Source organism: Malaya genurostris, chromosome 2, assembly GCF_030247185.1.
Source record: "Malaya genurostris strain Urasoe2022 chromosome 2, Malgen_1.1, whole genome shotgun sequence".
NCBI lineage: Eukaryota > Metazoa > Arthropoda > Insecta > Diptera > Culicidae > Malaya > Malaya genurostris.
This window is the reverse complement of record NC_080571.1, coordinates 184,938,627-184,965,085: the sequence shown is the minus strand read 5'-3', so window position 1 is coordinate 184,965,085 and position 26,459 is coordinate 184,938,627. Positions and strand designations below refer to the sequence as shown.

General features: G+C 37.4%; 1 protein-coding gene across 4 annotated transcripts in view; it reads left to right on the top strand.

Moving 5' to 3' along the window:
- The window catches only part of LOC131432680 (putative fatty acyl-CoA reductase CG5065), a 729,032-nt gene that overhangs the window by 145,565 nt on the left and 557,008 nt on the right, over nt 1-26,459 (top strand). For all 4 annotated transcript variants that reach the window (XM_058599110.1, XM_058599107.1, XM_058599108.1 and 1 more), the window contains exon 2: nt 2,073-2,157. In XM_058599110.1, the coding sequence (XP_058455093.1) occupies nt 2,080-2,157 (78 nt within the window). In that variant the 5' untranslated portion in view covers nt 2,073-2,079. The remainder of the gene's footprint in view (nt 1-2,072; nt 2,158-26,459) is intronic.

Genomic DNA, 26,459 nt, shown 5'->3' with positions numbered 1-26,459 from the left:
ATTTGACAAACCAGAAGGCAGTGTCTTTGGTTTCGAAATTGACTTCCGTCGCTTTACTTACCTTATGACTTACTTTAATATGGGGCGCCTTTTCAAAATTTACCCTCTGAGAGAGTGATAAGGTTTTGATCGTGAATATTTTTTGTTGCATCTAACGTATCAACATAATTTTTGCTCCATACCATCGGAAATATAATCACAATTTTATGATAAAATTTTCAGTTTTGTGACACAATCTCAATTCAAAATTAAACTTTTCTGAAATGTTTGGTATCAACGTGTATCAAAGAGGAAAACACTTGACGATTCTTTGCCTTTCTCGTATTTTGAAAGCTCATAGCTCAGTGATCTGTAGAAGGATTTATATAGTCAAACTACCAATAGATTCGAAATGTTTCAACTTGAACGTATATTGGAACAACATTGAAGTTTTCAATAGTACACTGTTGGAAAACCTGTCTGATTTGATCCATTTTAGCACCAGTCAATCAGAACGCGTTCTGAGGAAGAGAACAAAATATGTGCTGCTCCAGCGTCATAAAAGGTGATTTTGCACTTTTTCTATCATTTTGTGAGCAACGGTTACAAAATGAAGACACACACGAGAGTAACATCACACCAGAAGCCTACCAGCTGAAGTCATCAGTCGTCAAGGAAGAGCTATTCAGTTAGGTTGTGGGAGCAACATCGAAGACTTCACACTGAAATGCAGCGAGCGGTAGTCGCAGCCGGACCGTGGCTACACAGCAAAACCCTACCAGAAGCCTGCCAGCTGAAGTCATCAGTGTACACGCAAAGAACCATCTCGGATCTAAATTCAGATCCTGTTGGTCGTGACAATTCGAAGCACTTTCAAGTGCTACAGATCATCATAATGAATTAATTGAACTTTCTCTTTCGTTCCAAGAGCATCAGATTTATAAAAATGGAAGGAGACAAAGTTTGCACACTAACACATTCAATTACGAATTACGTAATGCGAAAAGCATAGTATTGATATAGAACACATCTTTATACTAGTATGGGTGTAGTTTGGGAACATGCCGTGCAAAACTTCGTAGCCAGATCAGATTGCAGAATATTAATCAAAAATCGACATCGGAGAATCAGTGCAGCTGTTCCAATGTTACATGAAATTGTCTTGGATGGGCAATGCATCGAGTGGTCCGAAAGTTGGGTTCAATCTTCAAAATGAATGGGATGGGCTGATGGTTTCTATGCATACCGTGCCTGTATATTTATTAGATGCCTATTGGAAACACGATACCCTGCTGTACTCCATGAGAAAATTATTCAGTCTCGAGGACGCCGTTCGGAAAATATTGTAATTTCTGCTAACAACACAGTGTGTTACGCCAGTTCGCTGTTCGTTCGAGGTGTGATAAATTGGAACTCATTATCTTCGGTAGTAAAACGTTCTCCTTCGGAATAAATTTTAAAAAGTGGCTGCATCGATTTTTGATTAATTAAATCATTTGTTTTTAGTGTTAGTAAAGTAGGCTAAGTTTAGATTAAAATGAATGTTTCTGTCAATTGTAAAATCGGACTGTACTGGACAATAAATAAACATATAAAAACGAGTCCTTTCATTTTAATCTAAGTCTGTGAAAATCGGTAAAACCATCGCTGAGAAAAGTGAGTGAAATCCCTATAACCACTGTTTCCGGTGCTTCCGCAATCGAGAACCATGAACTACGATAGCTGGAATCGGCTTCTTTGGTAGTCTATTGATAATGCCAACGATTGGTGTAGTTTTGAGGCCAGTTAAAAATTTTCTTACGTGAGAAAAATTGCATTTTGTTATATATGACTACTATATCCGGTGCTTCCGGAACACACAGTTATTACTCAGCTCAACGAACTAAGGCGAAAGGTATAAGTCTCTTGGCTATCCGGACCAATTTTTACTAGTCGATTTTTCAAATAATTGCATAACCAAGAAAATCACTACTGATTTAATCACAAACGCTCTTAGGCGCTCGCTTCATCAGATCTGATCCTCACAAATAAATCTTGCCACGGACCCATGAATACGAAAAAGTGACACTGCTAATATCATTTTAACTTTACAGATTCAAAATGTTACTGTCGCCTGTGCAGCAATGGTATTCTGGTAAAACTATATTCGTTACTGGAGGATCAGGATTTATGGGGAAGGTACGTAGCAATATATCTATATATATACATATATATATATATATATATATATATATATATATATATATATATATATATATATATATATATATATATATATATATATATATATATATATATATATATATATATATATATATATATATATATATATATATATATATATATATATATATATATATATACATATACATATATATATATATATATATATATATATATATATATATATATATATATATATATATATATATATATATATATATATATATATATATATATATATATATATATATATATATATATATATATATATATATATATATATATATAGGCTGTTACCGATGAAAACGTGAAAAAAATCCACAAAATGATTTTCAATGACCGTAAAGTGAAGTTGAACGAGATAGCTGACACCCTAAAGATATCAAAGGAACGTGTTGGACATATTATTGACGAATATTTGGATATGAGAAAGCCTCATTTGAAGAAGAAAAAAGTTTTGTTTCATCAAGACAATGCACCGTGTCACAAGTCGATGAAAACCATGCTGAAATTGAACGAATCCACCGTATTCTCCAGATTTGGCCCCCAGTGACTTTTTCCTGTTCTCAGACCTCAAGAGAATGCTCGCTGGTAAAAAATTAGAAGCAATGAAGAGGTAATCGCTGAAACTGAGGCCTATTTTGAGGCAAAGGACAAATCGTACTACAAAAATGGTATCGAAAAGTTGGAAGATCGCTATAATCGCTGTATCGCCTCTGATGGCAATTATGTTGAATAATAAAAACGAATTTTGGCAAAAAAATGTGTGTTTCTATTAAACGATACGAACTTTTCAGCCGAACTGTTATGTGCCCAATTCTCGCCATTTGCGGGAAGTTTTGCTTTTCTGTTACAATTCGAAAAAAATGCAACTGAAGCGCATCGAATGCTTTCAAAAACATACGGTGATGCTGCTCTGGGTAAAAGAACGTGTCGGGAGTGGGGAAAAGAACGTGTCGGTGGTGATTTCGATGTCGAAGGCAAACATGATGGTGGAAGAGAAAAAACCTTCAAAGATGAATAACAATTTACTGCGAGCTCTTAAAACCGGGTGAAACCAGGAGATCGCTACCGAACGCAACTGGTGCGCCTTAGCCGCGCGCTAAAAGAAAAGCGGCCACAGTATCAAGAGCGACATGGCAAAGTCATCCTCCAACACGACAATGCTCGGCCTCACGTCGCAAAAGTGGTCAAAATGGTGGTTCGATGACACATGGCCTGGAAGATCAACATTTTCAACCTTCGAAGAGTTGGAAAAATGGATTGCTTCATGGATAGCGTTAAAAAAGCACTCCTTTTTTCGAGCCGGGTTCCGAAAACTTCCGGAAAGATGGGAGAAAGTTGTCGTTAGCGACGGACAATACTTTGAATAATACATCTGCAAGCACTTTTTCGCAATAAAGCTTTAAATTGTGGAAAAAAACGGCGGAAGCAAAGTTGCACACATAATAATAAACTATTTCTACTGTGTTATGGATAAGTGCTACTTCGTCGATTCTATTCTTTAGTGAACGATTTATCATCGATCTCATATTCATCGTTACCCGCGAGACATGCAAATCGATTGCTACCATTATTGTTTAGCTTCAGTGCCTTTCTGTGACAATGTCAAAAAACTATAAGTACTAATATAACTCCAGGCACGGTTCCTCCGGCTCACGCAGTCAAAAGATTTGTTGTGAATTCTGTTTCACCACAAGTGCGTAAATCTTCACAATTCTGCAGTTAAATCGCTTTGTGATTGACCTGTCTATGCTGGTTGCCGTGTTGCGGATAATCGTTCATCGTCGTGTGCTGACACAATCTGACACACCTACGCTCAAACTCGTTAGCTCAGTTATGGATACACTGCAGTGGTTTTGCAAATAATAGTCCTGGCCCCTTCAAGGATCTTATTGATGAATTACACTTCGATATGAGCAATCTATTCGATTTCATCTTTGAAATAGCACTAGCAGACCATCTCTAACTCAACCCGACAAGATACCGAAAGTCCTGCCTGTTGCCACCTCTACCACCGTTGAATTAATTTATGATTACATGCCTCAACAACTGACATTTGGAATACTTTTGACGTGAATACGTCTTACTTTAATTTTGAATAATTGTTTTTAAGGTAGCAACCGATTTTTTCTTCCATGTCCATGGGAATATGTTCAGCAAATTATAATGAAATTTTCAGTATTATGAGATAGCCACAAATAACTGAAAATTGAAGTTTACTAAAATATTTTGTATGAACCAATGAATTGAACGAATCTATCGCGTGTCGAACAAAACCGCTACATTGAAATTCGGAATATTTCCAATGGGCTTACACAAGCTCATTGTACGCACAGATACTACGTATGGTTATAAACCATGAGTATTTCTAAATGACTAATATGGGGGAGACTGATGTGTGCATGTTAATTAAGACGGTCATTTCAGTAATTAAACGTTTGATCAAAATACTCTTATAATGCTGCTCCGAAGCATCGTTTATACAGACCATACTTTTAGCACCATAAAGAAGAGATTGGTACGAAAGAGCTGTAGACGGGAAAGAGATAGTGAGGGCACTAAATTTGAGCATTGATAGTTTTCAAGAAGTTGTACATGAGAGTTATATAAGGAAGATTTCGAGTTGCCAAGACAACGTTGCAACTTCGGAGGGTGGTATACCTCGGACCCGAAGGGAACCTATGAGTTGAGATCTGGCATCACAATACTCGACACACGTCCAAACAACATTCTTGATGTCATGATAATCCTTACCGCAAACGCAGACACCAATCTCGGTGAACCCCACACGACGAAGATGCGCGCTGAACATATAATGATTAGACATAAGCCTTGATATTACACGAATAAAGTATCGGCTTACTTCGAACCCCCGGAACCAAGCTTTCGTCGATACCTGTGGAATTATTTAGTGTAACCATCGTCCCAGAATTCCACTGTTCCAAGTATATTGCCAGCTGGTTAAATTTTTCTGACGACAAGAACTGAAAAATTCTTTCATAAATGTCACCTTCTAGTGCGTCTACCTTGGCCCGTATGGAGCAATGTGAGGAGACCCAAACCAAGGTAATCCGGAATAATTTTTCAGACAGAGCACTCAGTTGTTCCCAGACTTTCTAAGCTTCACTGGACGGAGAGCCTAAATCGAGTTGGGACTGTTCGACACAATGAATTAGTGATCGGTGGGCAGAGTGCCAATGATTTCAAGGGTATATCGAGAGATTCCAGAATCGGTTTGTCAACGAAAGAACACCCGCCAGCACTTCGAGACTCATCGTATGAAATCATTCCAGCTTAATGAAATTCTTTGCTGTCATTTTTGTTTCAGATACCTGACACCGACATATTTGAATGTGATGACCTAAGCTATGGTTTCACCCCTTAGTTGAAGCTGTAATTGCACTGGCTCTCGCTTCCTGGAAAATACTAGAGCTGCCTTCAAACGAGCTACCAAGCAGCTCAAGGCAAACTGCTACAAGAAGCTATGCCATAAAACCGACGCTAACCCCTGGGGAAACACCTACCGCATCGTAATGGCTAAGCCTACCGTAATGGAGAAACACCTACCGCATCGTAATGGGGCCTAATGACGCCAGTCGAAATGTGCCCAGACACACTGAAGGGTACCGTGGAGGGTTCATTTCCGAAACACGATACAACAACGTGGCCACCTACGCCGTACAGCGAGGGCGATGCGGAATTTTCCGTAAACCGACAGGTCTCCAAAGACGAGCTCGTTACCGTGGCGAAAGCATTGAAGGTGAAGAAAGCTCTCGGTCCGGATGGAATCCCCAACATGGCGTCAAAGGCAGCGATCCTGGAGTTTCCAGATATGTTCAGCTCAGTGTTGCAGAAATGTCTGAAGGAATGCAACTTTCCGTATATATGAAAAGTCCAAAAACTTCTGCCAAAACCAGGAAAGCAGCTGGGAGATTCATAGAAAGCGGGTCCCCGACTATCTGTGTGGGCTTCTAAGGAACTACTTCCAGAATACAGTCCTTGTTTATGAAAGCAACATAAGGCAGAGTTTAGAGTGACAGCAGGTGTTCCACAAGGGTCAATACTTGGCCCAACGCTCTGGAATACAATGTACAACGGTGCGTTATCACTGAAGCTTCCGGCAGGCGTCATTATCGTGGAGTTCGCAGACGACGTTGTATTAGCGGTGTCTGGCGAATCAATCGATGAAGTCGAAATTTATTTTTATTTATTTATTTATTTATCTATTTCCTCCCATCTGACCTGGATTGATCTCAATGGGGTTTTTGGTGAAGTGGAAAAACCCATTTAAAATTCATAAAATGCGCGTAAAAACCCATAGTCTTTTTAACATTTTACATATTTGTTTACATAGTTACAATTCAAAAACATTAGCCTAACGAATAAAGGTACAAATATTGTCCAGGGCTAAAAAATAATTAAGTTTCGCAATCAAGAGCGTATGATTTACAAGGTCGAACGCTGCTTTCAGGTTTTGAATGGCAGAACATTGAAACTGGATCACAGATAGATACAATATATACCGATAAAATATAAATATATAGATATAAATATTAAGATCATTTATAATTTTGATAGAATCCTTTATGATCGGGTTTAAACGGCAAATTGAGATTTTAATCACTCATTACATTGTAATGTCGAAACTGCAAATCGTATCGAATTTCAATCTTAACGTGTGACAATCAATTGAACATTCCATGAGATGTCGAAGTAAGTTCCACTTTAGAGTTTTTCGTAATTATTTATGTACTTCCAGAGCCGGTATTCAGGAACTAGCATAACACAAAATGATTCGTATGGCCGTGAATTAATACGTAAACGATTTACATCTTCTATATCGGTATGAATTTTAAAAACTCATCATCCTGTAATCCTAGAATCGGATAAAATTCATCGATTTTGTATGGGACCATATGTCCTTTAATTTGAAATTTTATTTTTGAATTTCGATTTGGCTTTTTTGAGAAAATGATTGAGTTATGAGAAACGATTCGATACTGGAACCAGAAATCTAAAATCGGTGTAGCCGAAATCAGTTAAATTCAACTGAGGAGTGTGTAGACATCTTTGAGAAATTGTAGTGCGAATTAAATTTTTGGGTACCTTCCGAATCAAAAACTGAATACCGTTTAAACTGAAATAAATTTATTTGCTAATCGACTATCCAAATCTGCAACCCAATAAACCTGATTAATTTATGTGAAATATACATTTTTATACTAATCACCCTGTATCTCCTAAACCGGGAGTCGAATCTGACTAAAAAGTAAGATGTTTTATAGGGTTCTAAGACCATTTGAATCAAAGATGGCTCTTAGATTTCATTTGAATCTTAGATCGGTTCAGCCATCTACGAGAAAAATGAGTTGCATTATTTTATTTTTGTTTCACAATTAAAAGTCGGATAAAAACATAATTCAGGAACCTTGTTTGGGAGTATACTACTTTTCATATGAATCCGAATTTGTAGAAAACGGTTTGGAAATCTCCGAGAAAATTGAGTGAAATTATTTGTCACACACGCATTTGCTGATCTCGACGAAGTTATGTTCTTCCGTTCTTCCAGCATTTATTACTGTAGGTAATTTAAATCAAATTAATTATTACTTTCAACTTGAAAATGCTGCAATCATCTAGTTTATATGTCATACTCGAACGATTCTGTTGCCAAAAACGAACCGTGCTAAAATCAGTACACGGTAAAATGCATGAAAAAGATGCTGTATACAGTCTTTTTGGTACTTAGATACAATTGTATGTAACAGTATAAAAAATCGTGTTTCATTATCTCCGAAACAGCGCTTTATCATCAAACGCCTAAAACTCCTACTACTGGAATAAAGCAAAAAGTCGCTTACACAACAATATCGATATCTCCGTTAAAAATAAACGGATTTTAACAATTTATGGCTTGTTTAATAGCTATTACCGTGCTGAGATGTCGACCTTTTTGTTGACAACACACATACAGAAACACAAATACACACGCACACACGGACATTTGCTCAGTTCAAAAAATTCAAAAATAAAATTTCAAATTAAAGGACATATGGTCCCATACAAAATTGATGAATTTTATCCGATTCTAGAATTACAGGATGATGAGTTTTTAAAATTCATACCGATATAGAAGATGTAAATCGTTTACGTATTAATTCACGGCCATACGAATCATTTTGTGTTATGCTAGTTCGTGAATACCAGCTCTGGAAGTACATAAATAATTACGAAAAACTCTAAAGTGGAACTTACTTCGACATCTCATGGAATGTTCAATCGATTGTCACACGTTAGGATTGAAATTCGATACGATTTGCAGTTTCGACATTACAATGTAATGAGTGATTAAAATCTCAATTCGCCGTTTAAACCCGATCATAAAGGATTCGATCAAAATTATAAATGATCTCATTATGTTATACAGGGTGATTTTTTAAGAGCTTGAGAACTTTTTTAAACAATAAAACGCATAAAATTTGCAAAATCTCATCGGTTCTTTATTTTAAACGTTAGATTGGTACATGACATTTACTTTTTGAAGATAATTTCATTTAAATGTTGACCGCGGCTGCGTCTTAGGTGGTCCATTCGGAAAGTCCAATTTTGGGCAACTTTTTCGAGCATTTCGGCCGGAATAGCCCGAATTTCTTCGGAAATGTTGTCTTCCAAAGCTGGAATAGTTACTGGCTTATTTCTGTAGATTTTAGACTTGACGTAGCCCCACAAAAAATAGTCTAAAGGCGTCAAATCGCATGATCTTGGTGGCCAACTTACCGGTCAATTTCTTGAGATGAATTGTTCTCCGAAGTTTTCCCTCAAAATGGCCATAGAATCGCGAGCTGTGTGGCATGTAGCGCCATCTTGTTGAAACCACATGTCAACCAAGTTCAGTTCTTCCATTTTTGGCAACAAAAAGTTTGTTAGCATCGAACGATAGCGATCGCCATTCACTGTAACGTTGCGTCCAACAGCATCTTTGAAAAAATACGGTCCAATGATTCCACCAGCGTACAAACCACACCAAACAGTGCATTTTTCGGGATGCATGGGCAGTTCTTGAACGGCTTCTGGTTGCTCTTCACTCCAAATGCGGCAATTTTGCTTATTTACGTAGCCATTCAACCAGAAATGAGCCTCATCGCTGAACAAAATTTGTCGATAAAAAAGCGGACTTTCCGAATGGACCACCTAAGACGCAGCCGCGGTCAACATTTAAATGAAATTATCTTCAAAAAGTAAATGTCATGTACCAATCTAACGTTTAAAATAAAGAACCGATGAGATTTTGCAAATTTTATGCGTTTTATTGTTTAAAAAAGTTCTCAAGCTCTTAAAAAATCACCCTGTAAATATGATTCCAAATCAGAAGCAAACATTTAAAATTGAATAGATTATAGCAAGTCCAGATATTATATTAAGGGCTGTTATATTTCAGGAAAAACTATACTAGAGAATTGAGAAAAAAAGAGTTCAAACACTTTTGTCGATCATGTTTTTGACTTTCAACCCGAAAAATGCTATGCTTCAATTCAATCAGCAGTAACAAACATATTTTCCAATTTCACATACATGAAGATGCTTTTGAAAACAATAAATTTGATATTTGAATTTAAAATGACGGATTAATTGTAAATTTGAGAACGTTCCTAAGTAATTCCCACTTAAATTGTGTAAAGTTTATATTTAAATATTAATTTTAAATTGAAAATAAATATTTTTCAAGATGATTTTACGCTTTTTCTCTTTCGAACAAAGAAAGGTAAGGCAAAAGCTTTAAAACTCGAATAATAAATATTGGAAAAAGTGATATAGCATTCGACTCAGTTAATTGAGTTCTGCAATGTTTTCTCAGATATGATTTTCACAAGTTTGAAGTCAAATGAATGTTTGAATTCTTCAATTCGGTGACCGATTTTTGTTTCCGTAAACACAGAATGATAAGTGTTCAAAACTTCAAAACGTTTTCAAAAGTGACGCTGCAATAAACGAAAAACAAAATCTAAACTGGGCTCAAAACCAAAATCTAAGCTCAGCTCAATACTTTTTCGATTTATAGGTCTTTTAGTTGCAGACTGAAAATAGTGACTTTAGTTTTACCGCACCCCGGATGTACTGGAAATAGATCCAAAATCAGTAAAATCGAAATGAGTTGGTTAGGTCATCAATTAATAATTTATGGCACCATAATACTTTCGATTTGAAAAGTTCAATCTATCCATATCTGATTAATTTATGATAGTCTCATTTCGTAGTATTTTGAATACTTCCAATCCGGATCCATGAGCTGGGATTCGAAATTTGCAATGCAGAGTTTAAAGCAACCGACCATCATTATGAGACTTTCCATTTGAATCATTTTTTCTGTGAGTCAATCTAGGTAGATATCAAACAATCAAACCCAAATGAAAGTTCAATTTTAATGGTTTTTGAACATTGGCTGCGGATATCACAAACAAATGTGACTAATAGGCAATTGGTTGATCATCAATCATAAAAACTTGCTGTTCGAATTGATATTATATACACTTCTTCTGATTTTTCACTGCCTTTCAAACGAATTTTTATTCTAATCTAAATTTACGAAAATCGATTCAGCCATCTTCGAGAAGATGTGCACATTTTTATCAAATATACCCGCCAATCGGCACACATACACGTACAGACAATTCACTACTTCAATTGAACAAGTGAACTGATTCGAATGTTATTTGAAAGTCGGCCCTCTTGGTACGAAGAAGAAAACACTGAAAAACTATCATTCATTAGTTAATTTCCTCAGATTCATTAAGGTAGTTTTGTTTCACTGAATTTAGTCATTTCCGTTCATTTACAAATATTCTTCAGTACCAAAAAAAAGCTTACTCATAGTTCTAAAATAGCCCCTTTGTCATTCGTATGCCGGTTGGAAGGAAACGACGCAAGAGGTGGAGAGCGATAGATTATTTTTGTAGCAATATGGACTTACACTAGTTATTATAGGATGCCAATATATCCTTCCAACCTCAGTTGGTTCTCATGCCCCGATGCAATCGTAGCGTATGTTGGCAACTCAAAACTTCCCGGTTCGGAACCATTCGCCTAACCTGGGAATGGCTTTTTATATGGCAAATCAAATCGCCTAAAGGTATGCAATTTCATCTTACTCCGCGAAATCTATTTTTAGATTTGCACGGTAAAGCCTTCCCTCCCAAAAAATGTGTAATAACAGCTGAAAAGTCGTACTAAATTTATAACAAATTTAGATATAATATTGATGTTTACATATCAAGGTTTGTAACAATTTTGTTATCACCTAGGTTGAATTGAGCTATAATTTTGATATTTTAACTATTAACGAGGCCAAGATTATAACTAATTTAGATACAAAATACAAAACAACCCCAGATACAATTTTGTTCTACCTTGTTAATCGGGAAACGACGATTATTAAATTAATGTCATGAGAACTAAAACACCGAAGAATGCCCATGCAAAAAACACATACGGATTGATAAAAAAGGTACCATCTCACTGCTAGGTGGATTAATCACGTTTTTCATTTCAATCGCACTTATCATCGAATAGCTAAAATTTTTATCAACCGCAGCAACGTCTTGTACCAATATCACACACCATTAGCAGACATCCGTAACCGTTTCGATTCCTTCATAGCGTGTACGAAATAGAACAAAGCACGCATCGTTTGTTTTGTGTTTTCTTTTTCTTTCGGTGTTGTACATGTTGTCAATCTATATGGCGATTTGAAAACTTTGACACTCAAACTGTAACTGCGGAACCGGAAGTCGGTTCCGGATGAAATTTCACAGTATTTTTTAAAGAAAATATGAGCTTCAATTCAAATCATGATTTGTGAAAATCGGTTCAAGCATCGCAGAGAAATGGAAGTGAGTTCTGTTTTGGGAGTTTTCCTTTACCACTTTCGGTGTTTCCGGAACAGGAAAAAGGGGGATCAGTAGTGCTAAATTAAGTTTTTATGCCAACAAGCTAACAATCTCTGCAAACTAGAATAATTTATCAGACAGTTTTAAGTGATTTGTACCTGTTTTTGACCAGCGTATTTGAAAAACTACTAATGAAATTGGTAATTTTCCACTCATCACGCTTTAGTTCCGGAACCCGAAGTTGGATGAGTGAAAAATGAGTGCACACTGTAACTCCGGAATCGGAAGTCGGATCCAAATAAAGTTCAATAGCAGATTATGGGATTATTAGTCCTTTTATTTGAATCTAAGTTTGTGAAAATCGATTCGGCCATTTCTGTATAAATTGAGTGCATATATTTTGTTTTTACAGTGATTGCATAGCCTTTCTATATGAGAAAGGCAAAACGAAAAAAAAAACTATTTTTTGTGTTGAAAACATTATATACCGCTCAAAATTTAATTTTGGAAAGATTAAAAAATGTCGTACAATAAAAAAATAGACGATGAAATAAATGAAGCGGTAGAATACTTCAGGAAAGTTGAAAAACAAGCAATGAAAATTGAGAGCTCAAAACAGTTCGAAAAGGAATTTTTAGAAGCAGAAAGCGATATTGAATTAACAGTAACATTATTTTCACACCAACCGAAAAAAACACGAATTGTAAGAATGATTGTCGGCATGTAGACAAAATTTATTAATAAAAACGTGCTTAATCCGTTTAGCAGTGAGATGATACCTTTTTTATCATTCGTATGTGTTTTTGCATGAATATTCTTCGGTGTTTTAGTTCTCATGACATTATTTTAATGACCCTCGTTTCAAGCGGCTATTTAAAATTCTATTCACTCATTACCCTGTAATGTCGAAACTGCCAATCGGATCGAATTTGAATCTAAAATTGTAATAATCGATTAAACAGTTCCAGTTCCAGAGTTTTTCGCCATTATTTACGGTACTTCCAGAGCCGGTATTCAGGAATCAGCATAACCGAAAACGATTCGTATGGCCATACATTGATATTACGAATGAATTGCAATAGTTTTGAGTCCAACTTTGAAGCTTTTTGATGTTGTCATCTTTTAAATCGGTTTGAATTTTAACACTAGATTTACGGACCCAGCCAATTTGACTCATAAAACTTTTGTTCACTATATGTTCGTTCGCAAAAAATCTGTTTCAAAACAAGAGTTTATATATAAAAGATATTTTCATGATTGTTTAGATAGTAAACATTTAATTTAAATTGATTTGGAGCTTTTTCTTTGAAAAATACTTCAACTTTCTTGTGTAAGTCCAATTGGCTCACTCCAGTAGAAAAGGTATATAACCAAAATTTATTTATTTATTTATTAATCCGTACATCTAGTGTTAAAAATTCATCACCCTGTTATTCCAGAGTCGGGAGCTGGACTCGGATAAAATTCAATACTTTTGTATGGTTCAATAAGTTTTCTAATTTGAATTTTTGTTTGAAATTCGGTTTGGCCTTTTAAATAAAATAAATGAGTTATGAAAAACGATTTGACACCGGAACAGTAATTTTAAAATCGGTGTTGCCGAAGTCTGTTAAATCCACCTCAGGAGCTGTACAGTTTACATTTGATTCAAACTGTTTGAAAATCAGTGTAGACATCCTTGAGAAATCATAGTGCGAATTAAATTTTTGGGTGCCTTCCGAATCAAAAACTGAATACCGCTAAAACTGAAATAACTTTATTTGGTTAACGACTATCAAAATCTACAAACCCGATAAACCTGATAAATTTATGTGAAATGGAAATTTTTATACTAATCACCTTGTATCACCTAAACCGGAAGTTGGATCTGACTAAAAACCGAGATGTTTTATATGATCTTAAGACCTTTCATTTCAATTTTTTATGGTTGATAGATTTCATTTGAATCTTAGATCGGTTTAGCCATCTACTAGAAAAATGAGTAACACTATTTTAATTTTGATTCACATATCCTGTAGTTCTGGAACCAGAAGTCGGATCTAAACCTTATTCAGGGAAATTGTTTGGGAGCATACGACTTTTCATATGAATCTGATTTTGTAGAACACGGTTGAATCATCTCCGAGAAAATTGAGTGAAATTAATTATCACACAAGCATTTGCTGATCTCGACGAACTGATTCGAATGGTATATGGGTGTTATGTTCTTCCAGCCAGTCACGTACCCAGAGGAGGGGCCCGAGGGGCCCGGGCAACTCCCGAAATCAAAAACAGATATATAATTATTTAGAAGGTCTAAGACATGGTTTGCAGAAATAACAAGACAGTAAACGTAAAGAAATGTTATACAATAACAGTTCCAGTGGAAAAGTTTAAAGTGTCTGTTAAAAACATCCGTAGAAGGCACACCGAGAATTAGGTATATAAGCAATCTTCAGTAACATTATTTTTAAACTTTGGGCCCCTCCCGAAACGGAATCCTGGGTACGGGCCTGCTTCCAGCATTTATTGCTGTAAGTAGTTTAAATCAATATAATTATGGAATTGCTTTCATTTCGACAATGCTGCCATTATTTGATTTACATGTGTCATATTGGAACAATTATGTTGCCAAAAACGAATTGTGCTGAAATCGGTTCGAGGTAAAATTATATGAGAAAGTATGCTATATACAGTCTTTTTGGTACTTAGAAACAATTGTATAAAAATCGTGTTCCACGTTGCTCCCAAACATTACGTTGTCATTGAGTGCTCAAAACTTTTACTACTGGAATAAGGCGAACAGTCGTTGTCGGCTTTGCATTACACGCTCAAAACTTCAACTGCCGGAATAGGGGAAGAAGTCCCAGAAAGTCGATTTATTCAAAAAAAAAAATGTTAAGTGGATGACACTAAATCTCGACGTTTCATGCAATTCTAAGACGTTTGGCATCTAACAAAATTTTTCGATTTCGGAAATTTCATGTATGGTGATTTTTCAAGATCGAAAATGTTCAAACTTTAACCGTCGGGCAGCACCTCTTACCAGCGATACCAACCCTACGGATTTATCCATAGATCTACGGATTTTTGTCTTTTCCACGGATCTACGGATCTTTGAAAATCGACGGATTTTTATTTAAAATAAAGCAGTTTTTCCAAGATATGTACGGAAAATGCTTGAATATTGTCGCATCATTTATCCAGCTTTTTTTGTATGTCCAATTATAAAAACTAACATATCAAACATCTACCGGCACTGAGTACTCATTTTAAGGAAGCCTGTCTTTATCGCTTGGCATTCCAAGCTGATGATTTTACGTAGTTTTTTTTATTCTTTTGATTTACTAGTATTTGATACGTACTAATTTTCTTTCTAAACATTTTTTTAGATACATTTAGTGAGTTTTCCCCATATAAGTTCACGGCAAGCTCGTCTCAAAGAAGCATGTACGAGTATAATTAGACTTGGAGTCAAATTTACGGATTTGACCTCAGGAAAAAGTGGCATCACTGCCTCTTACCCATATCTGATTCAGCTAAAATTCTGTATGGGGACTTTATTCGAAGTGCTCAAACTTTTGAGTACCACCACCATGCGAAATTAAGCGGGATCCCAAAATATTCGCACCCTTACATATATTAGAGTAGTAAAACACAACGTTTTTTGTCGTTTACATCACTTATTCCATCATCTCTCCGGAACCAGAAGTCGCAGTCATTTGATCTTCGAACTTGATCAAATACTCAATAGTAGCTTTCAAACGATCCTAAGTTTGTTAAAATCGGTTTAGCCATCTCAGAGAAAATTGAGCGAATAAAAATACAACACGTTTTGTCGGTTACGTCACTTATACAATCATATCTCCGGAACCGAAAGTCACAGCCATTCTATCTCTGAACTTGATCAATGGCCCGACAGTAGTTTTCAAACGAGCATAAGCTTCGAAAAGTGCGCACACACACACATACATACACACACACATTTTCTGATCTCGTTGAACTGAGTCGAATGGTACATAACAGTATGGGTCTCCGATGCTCCGTTCGAAGGTCGGTTTTTTCAGCAATTCTAATACCTTGCTATAGCGAAAGGCAAAAGGGTGAAACAATACAGAAATTATGAACTATATTAAATGAATAAATATTGTTTAATCCACCTAATGGTGTAATGATGCCTTTCTCATATTACCTATATTTTCAAAAACATGACTAGAAGAGTTTGTCAAGATTTTTTTCTAACCTGAATAAACTCAACAACTTTCTCTGGTATAAACTACCATCACATTTTTATAAACAGTTTCAACAAGTTAATATAGATTTAAATGTGGCAACTCTGCACGTTATACAAAATTGAACAAAGCAAGCTGTGCGCTAGGCGGTTGCGTTTTCTTTTTCCTTACCCATATTGCATCATGCATGTATGACGGTTTGAAAATTTTGATACTTATTGCCCTATGATTTCGGAACCGGAAGTCAGATCTGGATGAAAATGCGCAGTATCTTTTAAGAAAACGAGAGCTTTAATTTGAATCATGATCCATGAAAATCAGTTTAACCGTTGCTGAGAAATCGAAGTGAGTTCCGGTTTTATAGCATTTCTTCACTACTATCGGTGCTTCCAGAAGCAGAAACCGAGGACTATTAGTTCCAAAGTAGATTAATATATCCGCTTACTTACAAATCTGCCTAGTAGATGAATTTAGTAGTAAGTTTTATAAAAATGTGCACCCTGTTTTGCGATCTCTTGTGGAAAAATATTCATGAAATTGAAAATTTTCACTAATCGCTCTGTAATACTGGAACCAGAGGTTGGATCGGGATCAACTTTTCGAGTACTTTTTTAAGAATTTCAATACCTTTTATATGCATCTTAGTTTATAAAAATCGGTTGAGGAACTTCCGGGAAAATTGATTGCGCATTTTCGCATAGATTTGCACATATTGCCTTGTACTTCCGGAATCGGAAGCCGGAGCTGGAATCAGGAATCAAAACAAATTGGCTCAAATGGCACGTTCCCCTTGATATTTGTAGAGTTGTGCTTTGCCATTAATTTGTTTTTAGCATCATTTTCCCGATATATAAATAGGAAGGATTGAAAGGAAATGGTGAGGGTTGGACTAGGAGGATGGGAAAAATTGACGACACAAAAACACATAAAAGCAGAAGTAAATTCTGCACCCCTGAAGGATGCTGAATAATCTGCTGAGGATCACATTTAGTGGAAGCAGAAGGAAATTCTGAACCTCTACAAGGTCCCGAACAGTCTGCTGTTAATAAAACCTCCAACCCCCGAGAGGATTTAGAGATCTTGCAAAAGCGACACCATTCTGCACTCCCGGAAGAATGCAGAACGACTCGCAGTATGTACGAGCAGAAGTAAATTCGGTACCCCCTAAAGGATACCAAACAATCTGCTAAACCCTATTTAAGGTGAATACAGAAGGGATTCATTCACTCCAGGAAGAACGATGAACACTTCTGACTATTGCTCCTTACCACATTGGGTGAGAAACGAGAGAATATCCTTCAATTTTAGCTCCACATACACAGACTCAACCATGTATGGAGAACCAAAAACCCGGATACGTAGCTGCGTCAATGCGGGACAGTTACATATCAGATGATATGAAGTACCATAATCGCATTCACACAAATCACACGAATGCACGTTGAATAGTAGCCATGTGATAATTGAGTTTGCAATGTCAAGTCAGCGCTCTGACCAGAATACTGCAATGATGCTTGGAGAAATGCAGTAGACACTTTGACATTTTGATATTTTCAAAAACATGACTAGAAGAGTCTGTCAAGATTTTTTTCTAACCTGAATAAACTCAACAACTTTCTCTGGTATAAACTACCATCACATTTTTATAAACAGTTTCAACAAGTTAATATAGATTTAAATGTGGCAACTCTGCACGTTATACAAAATTGAACAAAGCAAGCTGTGCGCTAGGCGGTTGCGTTTTCTTTTTCCTTACCCATATTGCATCATGCATGTATGACGGTTTGAAAATTTTGATACTTATTGCCCTATGATTTCGGAACCGGAAGTCAGATCTGGATGAAAATGCGCAGTATCTTTTAAGAAAACGAGAGCTTTAATTTGAATCATGATCCATGAAAATCAGTTTAACCGTTGCTGAGAAATCGAAGTGAGTTCCGGTTTTATAGCATTTCTTCACTACTATCGGTGCTTCCAGAAGCAGAAACCGAGGACTATTAGTTCCAAAGTAGATTAATATATCCGCTTACTTACAAATCTGCCTAGTAGATGAATTTAGTAGTAAGTTTTATAAAAATGTGCACCCCTTTTCGCGATCTCTTGTGGAAAAATATTCATGAAATTGAAAATTTTCACTAATCGCTCTGTAATACTGGAACCAGAGGTTGGATCGGGATCAACTTTTCGAGTACTTTTTTAAGAATTTCAATACCTTTTATATGCATCTTAGTTTATAAAAATCGGTTGAGGAACTTCCGGGAAAATTGATTGCGCATTTTCGCATAGATTTGCACATATTGCCTTGTACTTCCGGAATCGGAAGTCGGAGCTGGAATCAGGAATCAAAACAAATTGGCTCAAATGGCACGTTCCCCTTGATATTTGTAGAGTTGTTCTTTGCCATTAATTTGTTTTTAGCATCATTTTCCCGATATATAAATAGGAAGGATTGAAAGGAAATGGTGAGGGTTGGACTAGGAGGATGGGAAAAATTGACGACACAAAACCACATAAAAGCAGAAGTAAATCCTGCACCCCTGAAGGATGCTGAACAATCTGCTGAGGATCACATTTAGTGGAAGCAGAAGGAAATTCTGAACCTCTACAAGGTCCCGAACAGTCTGCTGTTAATAAAACCTCCAACCCCCGAGAGGATTTAGAGATCTTGCAAAAGCGACACCATTCTGCACTCCCGGAAGAATGCAGAACGACTCGCAGTATGTACGAGCAGAAGTAAATTCGGTACCCCCTAAAGGATACCAAACAATCTGCTAAACCCTATTTAAGGTGAATACAGAAGGGATTCATTCACTCCAGGAAGAACGATGAACACTTCTGACTATTGCTCCTTACCACATTGGGTGAGAAACGAGAGAATATCCTTCAATTTTAGCTCCACATACACAGACTCAACCATGTATGGAGAACCAAAAACCCGGATACGTAGCTGCGTCAATGCGGGACAGTTACATATCAGATGATATGAAGTACCATAATCGCATTCACACAAATCACACGAATGCACGTTGAATAGTAGCCATGTGATAATTGAGTTTGCAATGTCAAGTCAGCGCTCTGACCAGAATACTGCAATGATGCTTGGAGAAATGCAGTAGACACTTTGACATTTTCAGATTTAAATCTGGTAGAAATGCTTTTGTCTGAGCGCAAGTTTGCAAGCTACGCCAGTAGCTGGCATGTTTGGATGCAGCCCAAGAACGAATCTTGTGCTTTATCCAACTAGTTGAAAGTGGTAAAGCTGGTTCAGGACTAACGCAATCATTCGTTGCACAAGCTCTAGCTAACTCATCAGCCCATTCATTTCCAGTAATACCAGAATGGCCGGGTACCCACAGGAAGTAAACAGCATTTGAGATGACTTCAATTTGAGTTCGACATGCGATCACTAGATTCGACCGTGAGTCATTCGAACTGAGTGCTTTTAAGGTTGCCTGACTGTCGGAACAAAAATAAATACGTTTACCACAGATCCTCTGCTGAAGTGACGATTGTACTCCACACAGAATTGCGTAGATTTCTACTTGGAACACAGTACAGTATCTACCAAGCGAATAAGACTGCTCCAGCCTCATTTCACGACAGTAGACACCAGCACCAGCACGACCATTCAACAGAGAACCGTCCGTATAACAAACTATGTGTTCATCTAGTTGTCGTTCCAGACAACCATTCCTCACGAAGAGGATAGCTTACATTGAATGTTTTGAAAGGAAAACTGCATGTGAGAGTTAGGTCACTAGGAGCGAGTAAATACTCACCCCACGTAACCATTTGAGACCACAAGCGAGTGTGGCTGGTAGCATAATCTAATGAGTTACTGTTCCAAAGCCCTGTAACCCTAAGTCGGTATGCACAATATAATGCTTCTTGTTTTAGGAACATATGTAGTGGTTTAATGCACAATAGCGCCTCTAGAGCAGCAGTAGCAGTAGTCGTGAATGCTCCTGTCATCGCCATTAGGACCATCCTTTGGAGATGATTTAGCTTTGACTGAACTGTCGCGATTTCTCCTTTCTGCCACCATACAAGACATCCATATGCAAAAAATTTTCTAACAATAGTTGTGTAGATGCAATGAATATATCTGGGTTTAAGTACCCATGATTTTCCAAAAGCTCGCCTGCATTGGACGAAAGCCATGCAAGCTCTTTTAATCCTGAAGTCAATGTGAGCAGACCAATTCAGTTTTGAGTCAAGAATAACCCCGACGTATTTAACTTGATCGACCACAGTGACCTCTGAACCAAAGAACTGCAACGGACGAGCTCCTGTGATTATCCTACGATGAGTGAACAGCACCATTGATGTTTTGCCCGGATTTACAGATAATCCAACCTGACAACACCATTGTTCAACAGATCGCAGGGCTTGTTGCATTAAATCAAAGAGAGTGTTAATGCTTATACCGGTCATCAATATATGATAATCGTCGGCAAAACCATAAGTCGGAAATCCAAGGTTATTAAGTTTCCTTAACAAACCATCAGCGACTAGGTTCCATAAAAGTGGGGATAGTACACCACCTTGAGCACACCCACAGACACTCAGCTTTTTAATCTCTGCTTGCCGAAGCGATGAACAAAGAAGTCGATTGCTAAGCATTGCGTGTATCCAATTTGTGATACTTGAAGGTTGAATTGAAAGACACGTTATCAAAGGCACCTTCAATATCTAAGAAAACTCCCAAGCAAGATTGCTTTTGTGAGAAAGCTTTTTCAATGTTGAACACAACATCATGTAACAGGGTTGTAGTGGAATTTCCACACTGGTAAGCATGTTGCATTCCATGTAGCGGATGCACGCCCAAACTAACATTTCTGATATAGTGATCGGCTATGCGTTCCACTGTTTTAAGAAGAAATGAGCTTAGACTGATAGGCCTGAAACTCTTCGCTTCCTCATAAGTGTCGCGACCGCCTTTGGGAATAAATTTGACAATTATGTCTTGCCAGGCTCTTGGAATATATCCTGTCGCAAGACTAAAAGTAAGTATTTTCTTCAAAACATGTTTGAAATGTTCATACCCTTTCTGCAGTAACACTGGGAAAACTCCATTCTTTCCAGGAGACTTGTACGGAGCAAAACTCTCAACTGCCCATTTGACCGATTCAATCGTCACAACGCTTCGAGCAAGGGCCCAAGAATCGTAACTACCTGAAAAAGTCTCGGGAAGAGCTGTTGGTGATAGATCCATACGTCCTGGAAAATGAGTGTTAAAAAGATAGTGAAGTACATCACCTTCTTCAGACAAGTGTTCACCATCCGAAGTTCTTAAGAAACTGACATTAAAGTCCTTAGACTTCGAAAGTAACTTACTTAATCCGCTAGCCTCGTTTGTAAGCCCTTCGAGCCGACACGAATGCCTCCGACCCATCTCTGTGTCGGTGGTTCCAAGCTCTTCTGCATAGTTTCCTTAGTCTAGCAAGTTTAGCATTCCTCCAAGGAGTTCCTCTAGTAGCTTGCACAATCCGAAGTGGACAAGCCTCTTCATATGCTGCAACTATGAGTGAGTTTGTCTCGTCGACACCATTTTCCAAATCAATTGGGGTTTCAATTGTTGGTTGGTACCCGTAAAATCTAGTCACCAAGCCCTCTTCATAGAGGTCCCAGTTTGTAGATTTTTGATTACGATATGTGATAATATCAAGTTTAACGTTTGAATGATCAAAGAATATGTACTTATGATCAGACAACGAAGGCAAGATCTAATCGGAGACGAGCCAATTCACCAACTCATGCGCAATTCTATCAGAGCAGAGAGTTACGTCCAAAACCTCCTCTCTTCCATATCTCGCAAAATTTGGACGGTTTCCTGCATTGACTATGCGCAGGTTTGTACTGCTCACAAATTCCGTCATATCAGAGCCTCTCGGATTTATATCTGTGCTGCCCCAAATGATATGGTGAGCATTTATGTCACTGCCGATTACAAGCGGTAAATCACTCCTGTAGCAGTATGATATAACCTTTTTGAAGTCATCGCTTGGAGAAGGTTGGTTATGCGGTAAATATGCCGAACAATAGACATATTTCCTGTCTATGCCATCAATAGTCATACCAACTGTGACAGCACAAATATCCCGAGTTGTGAGCTCCGATATGAGAGAAACATCGAGAGCACTATTTGCAAGTATGCATGCTCGAGGCATTTCACGTGGATAAGTCATACCGGTCTTGTTGAAGGCAACAAAGACTGGGTTTAACAATTTTCCAACGTAGAAGTTTTCCTTTTGGAAATATGGTTCTTGAATCAAGGCTATAGAAGCTTTACCTTCTTGCAGAAGTCTGGATAGATTTATAGTTGCTGTACGTTTATGCTGGAGATTGATTTGTGCTACTCTAACCATTATCAATTAAGGTAATGAACACTACATCTCCAGCACTTATCGTACATCAACTAGAAGAAACCAAATATATTGGATTATAATCGTCTATAGCGAACCATGTAAGGATTTTTGTCGTGAATACGACTTACTTTACTATGGGGCGCCTTTTCAAAATTTACCCTCTGAGAGAGTGATAAGTTTTTGATCGTGAATATCTCATGTTATATCTAATGAATCAACATAATTCTAGCTACACGCCTTCGGAAATATGATCACAATTTTATAATAAAATTTTCAGTTCTGTGACATATTCTCAAATAGTTCGAAATTAAACTTTTCTGAAATGTCTGGTATGAACGAGTATCAAAGAAGATAATTCATAAGGCGCGTTTGCCTTTCTCGTATTTTGAAAGCTCATAGCTCAGTGATCTGTGGAAGGATTTATATAATCTAACTACCAATAGAATCGAAAATTTTTAACTTGAACGTGTATTGCAACAACATTGATGTGTTTCAATAGTACACTATTGAAAAACCTGTTTGATTTAACCCATGAAAGCACCAGCCAATCAGAACGCGAGATGTCTGAATCTATACAAGAGCATTCATATAAAAGTTGAGTGGTTCATTTTTCCTATCATTTGCTGAGCAATTGTTCCCGAAACAAGACACACGAGAGCAACATCGAGGACCTGTCGTCTCACTGTTTCCCGGTCTGAATGCACGAGACACAATGAAGCACAATGACACCGAAAATCGGTAGAAAGGCAGCCAAAAAGTCCAGCAAGGCCCATTGCTGAAACAAGACACACACGAGAACCATATCAGATCTCAATATTTCCTACCAAAAGATTCATCAAGATGGAAGCTAAATTAATTTGCATCGTCACTAACACATTTAATTACGAGCGGCAATGCAAAAGCGAAAGTGATGATTTTGAACACATCTTTATACTAGTATACAAATATGCCGTACGAAACAGAGTTGAACAAATTGAAAGAGATGAACAAATGTTTCCAATTGATTTGCGCATTCTACTTTCCAGGCGTATCAGAACTGGCTAAACTTAAAGCAATCCTAAATATTTCTTTATCACAGTGATGTGGTCGTCCTGAAAAGGACGGGGCTTTCAACTCCTCATCGTTACGGATGGCCAGCTGCAGATGGCGAGGGATGATTTTCGTTTTCTTGTTGTCACGGGCAGCATTACTGGCCAATTCCAACACTTCGGCAGCCAAGTACGCCATCACTGCCGCCAGATAGACCGATGCACCGGCACCGACACGCTCTGCGTAGTTTCCCTTCCGTAGCAGATGGATTTTGCCAACTGGGAACTGCAGACCAGCACGGTTCGAGCGGGACTTTGCCTTGCCCTTAACTCTTCCTCCTGTGTGCGTGTTTCTGCGTAAAAATTCCACAAAGGCTGTTAACAGCTCGACAGCCAATTCAGTATTACTGGCTGCTGCTATACTAACTCTCTCTTTTATATCGTTTCACTGTTTCCCATTCTGCGAAGGGGAGGTCCCTACACCGTTACCAGTAGCAGGTATAAAATGAAATGTGATGTGAGAAATAGCATCATTTAAGTCAAAGCAGCTACTCTGAACGTACGAGACACCGTCAACTAGATGGCACCGAAAACCGGAAAAAAGGCAGATTTGTACCGTCACTAACACATTCAATTACGAACGGCAATGCGAAAGCGAATGTGATGATGTTGAACACATCTTTATACTAGTATGGGGTCGTGTGAAAATATGCCATGCGATACAGGGTTGCCATATATACAGGTTAATCTGTATTTTATTTATACATACGTATATGTACAGATTAATCTGTATTATTATTGTTATTATCATTATTATTATTAAAATGACTTGCATACCGAAGATCGTCGATACATTTCAGACCAGGCCATTGCAATTGTTTCGTACTGAAATTTCGAGAAGAATCAGATATCTTCAAATTTTATAGCTTCAATAAAAATAAACTACAAATTTGTCGTACCTAGCCTCCTGTATTGGCAAATTAAAAATGAATTGTTTCAAGTTTGGAATATATAGCTGTAGAATAGTAGCTGTTTAATGTAACTAATCTGTACTTTAATGTAGGTGCATCGCTTCAAACTCTATTAGTGAAAAGGGGAAAGCTTGCACAATTCATACAATCAATCAACTAACTGATATTCGGAAAAGTGATGGGAGCGTGCCAGTTTTTTCGTATTCACGACATCCAGTTATGTCTGACATTACCCACCCGCCTTTTTTAAATGTTTTAATCATTTAAATCCCACGAGTTGCGAAGAAAGAGGTCGTCCACTGTGCCAGAGCTTCGCTTAACACAGTAAGGGAAAACCCCAAGATATTCCATTCACGACTGCATTGTTTAACCTCCTGCAGCCATTCAGCCATCGGCACGGAAATACACCTTGACTTAGGATTTCCTATTTTTGTGGCCTTTTACGACATGGAACAGGAAACCAGTCAATTCTTGGCAAAAAATAATTCCGCCGAATGCCACACGGCTTACCTGTTTGGTGGACTTATACCACCGGTACAGGTGGACCGTAGCGTTATTCTTAGCCAGTTGGGAAACCGCTACCGACACTACACGGCTATCTAGGCTGCTCAGAGAGGGAAGTTGACATTGATGGTCAACTTCCATGGATGGCCGAGCAGCCGGCTAAACCGGCGATCTATGAAACCGTAAGACCTTTTTAGCCATCTCCGAGAAAATCGAGTGATATTATTTGTCACATACACATACACATAGATACATTTGCTCAGTTCGTCGAGCTGAGTCGAATGGTATCAAATGGTATACTAAATTAATCTATGCCAAACCATCGCTGCTACCTAAATTTAAGCAGGTGATAAAAAAAATTAATCAAACTAAACCTTTAGCAAAATCCAATATGAGTAATCTAGAAAATACCGTAAAACTGTGGCAGATTCAATGCTGGACTTTGATGGAAATCTAATAAATCTGACCATTGTCATCGATGCACTGGATATTATTAAAACAAAGGTGACAAACTATAAGGAACAATTAGTAATCAGCATCATTCTATCAAAACTTAGAGGTGAAGCGCTAAACGCATTTGCCGCCCAACCTGCCTCCGTAGGAACAGTGCAATCTAAACTAAAATTATGCGAATAAAAGTTTGACTTAATTTCATTTACAAACGAAATCGAAATCCTTGCAACGCAGCTAAAAGCTGCATATGTAGCTAAAAAAGAGACGAATGGGTAATGTAAGAGACATAACTGGATGTCGTGAATACGAAAACAACTGACATGTTCTTTAACACTTCCCAATATCAATTAGTTGATCAATTGTATGAATTATGCAAACATTCCAATTTTTCACATTATTCGCAAAAACAAAGAAGTCTTCACTTGATCTCGACTACTGTGAATTTCACACAGCGAAAAGTGCACAAATCAAATCAAACAGTTCTAGATTTGCACTAAACTGAGGATATTTACCTTCGATTTGCGAGCAAGAACGGCTGATTTTGTGTGATGCTCTCCACCGTTGTCCAATTTTCGTTGTTTTTTCACCAATGCAAACAACTGGCAGCTGTGACGTAATCGCTCTTGTCGGAAGCGAAACTAGCTTTGCAAACGACACAAAATACATCTGCTCGTAGTGACGATAGAATCCAAACTGATCCAATTTTTGTTAAGAGGTTTCTTTTTACGTGATTTCGTTTGTAGCTTTTCACCAATGGGCGGTTCTAACGGCTTTAAAAATATCCGCATACAGAATTTTTATGTCGATTATTTCATTTCGGATTTGCATAATTTAT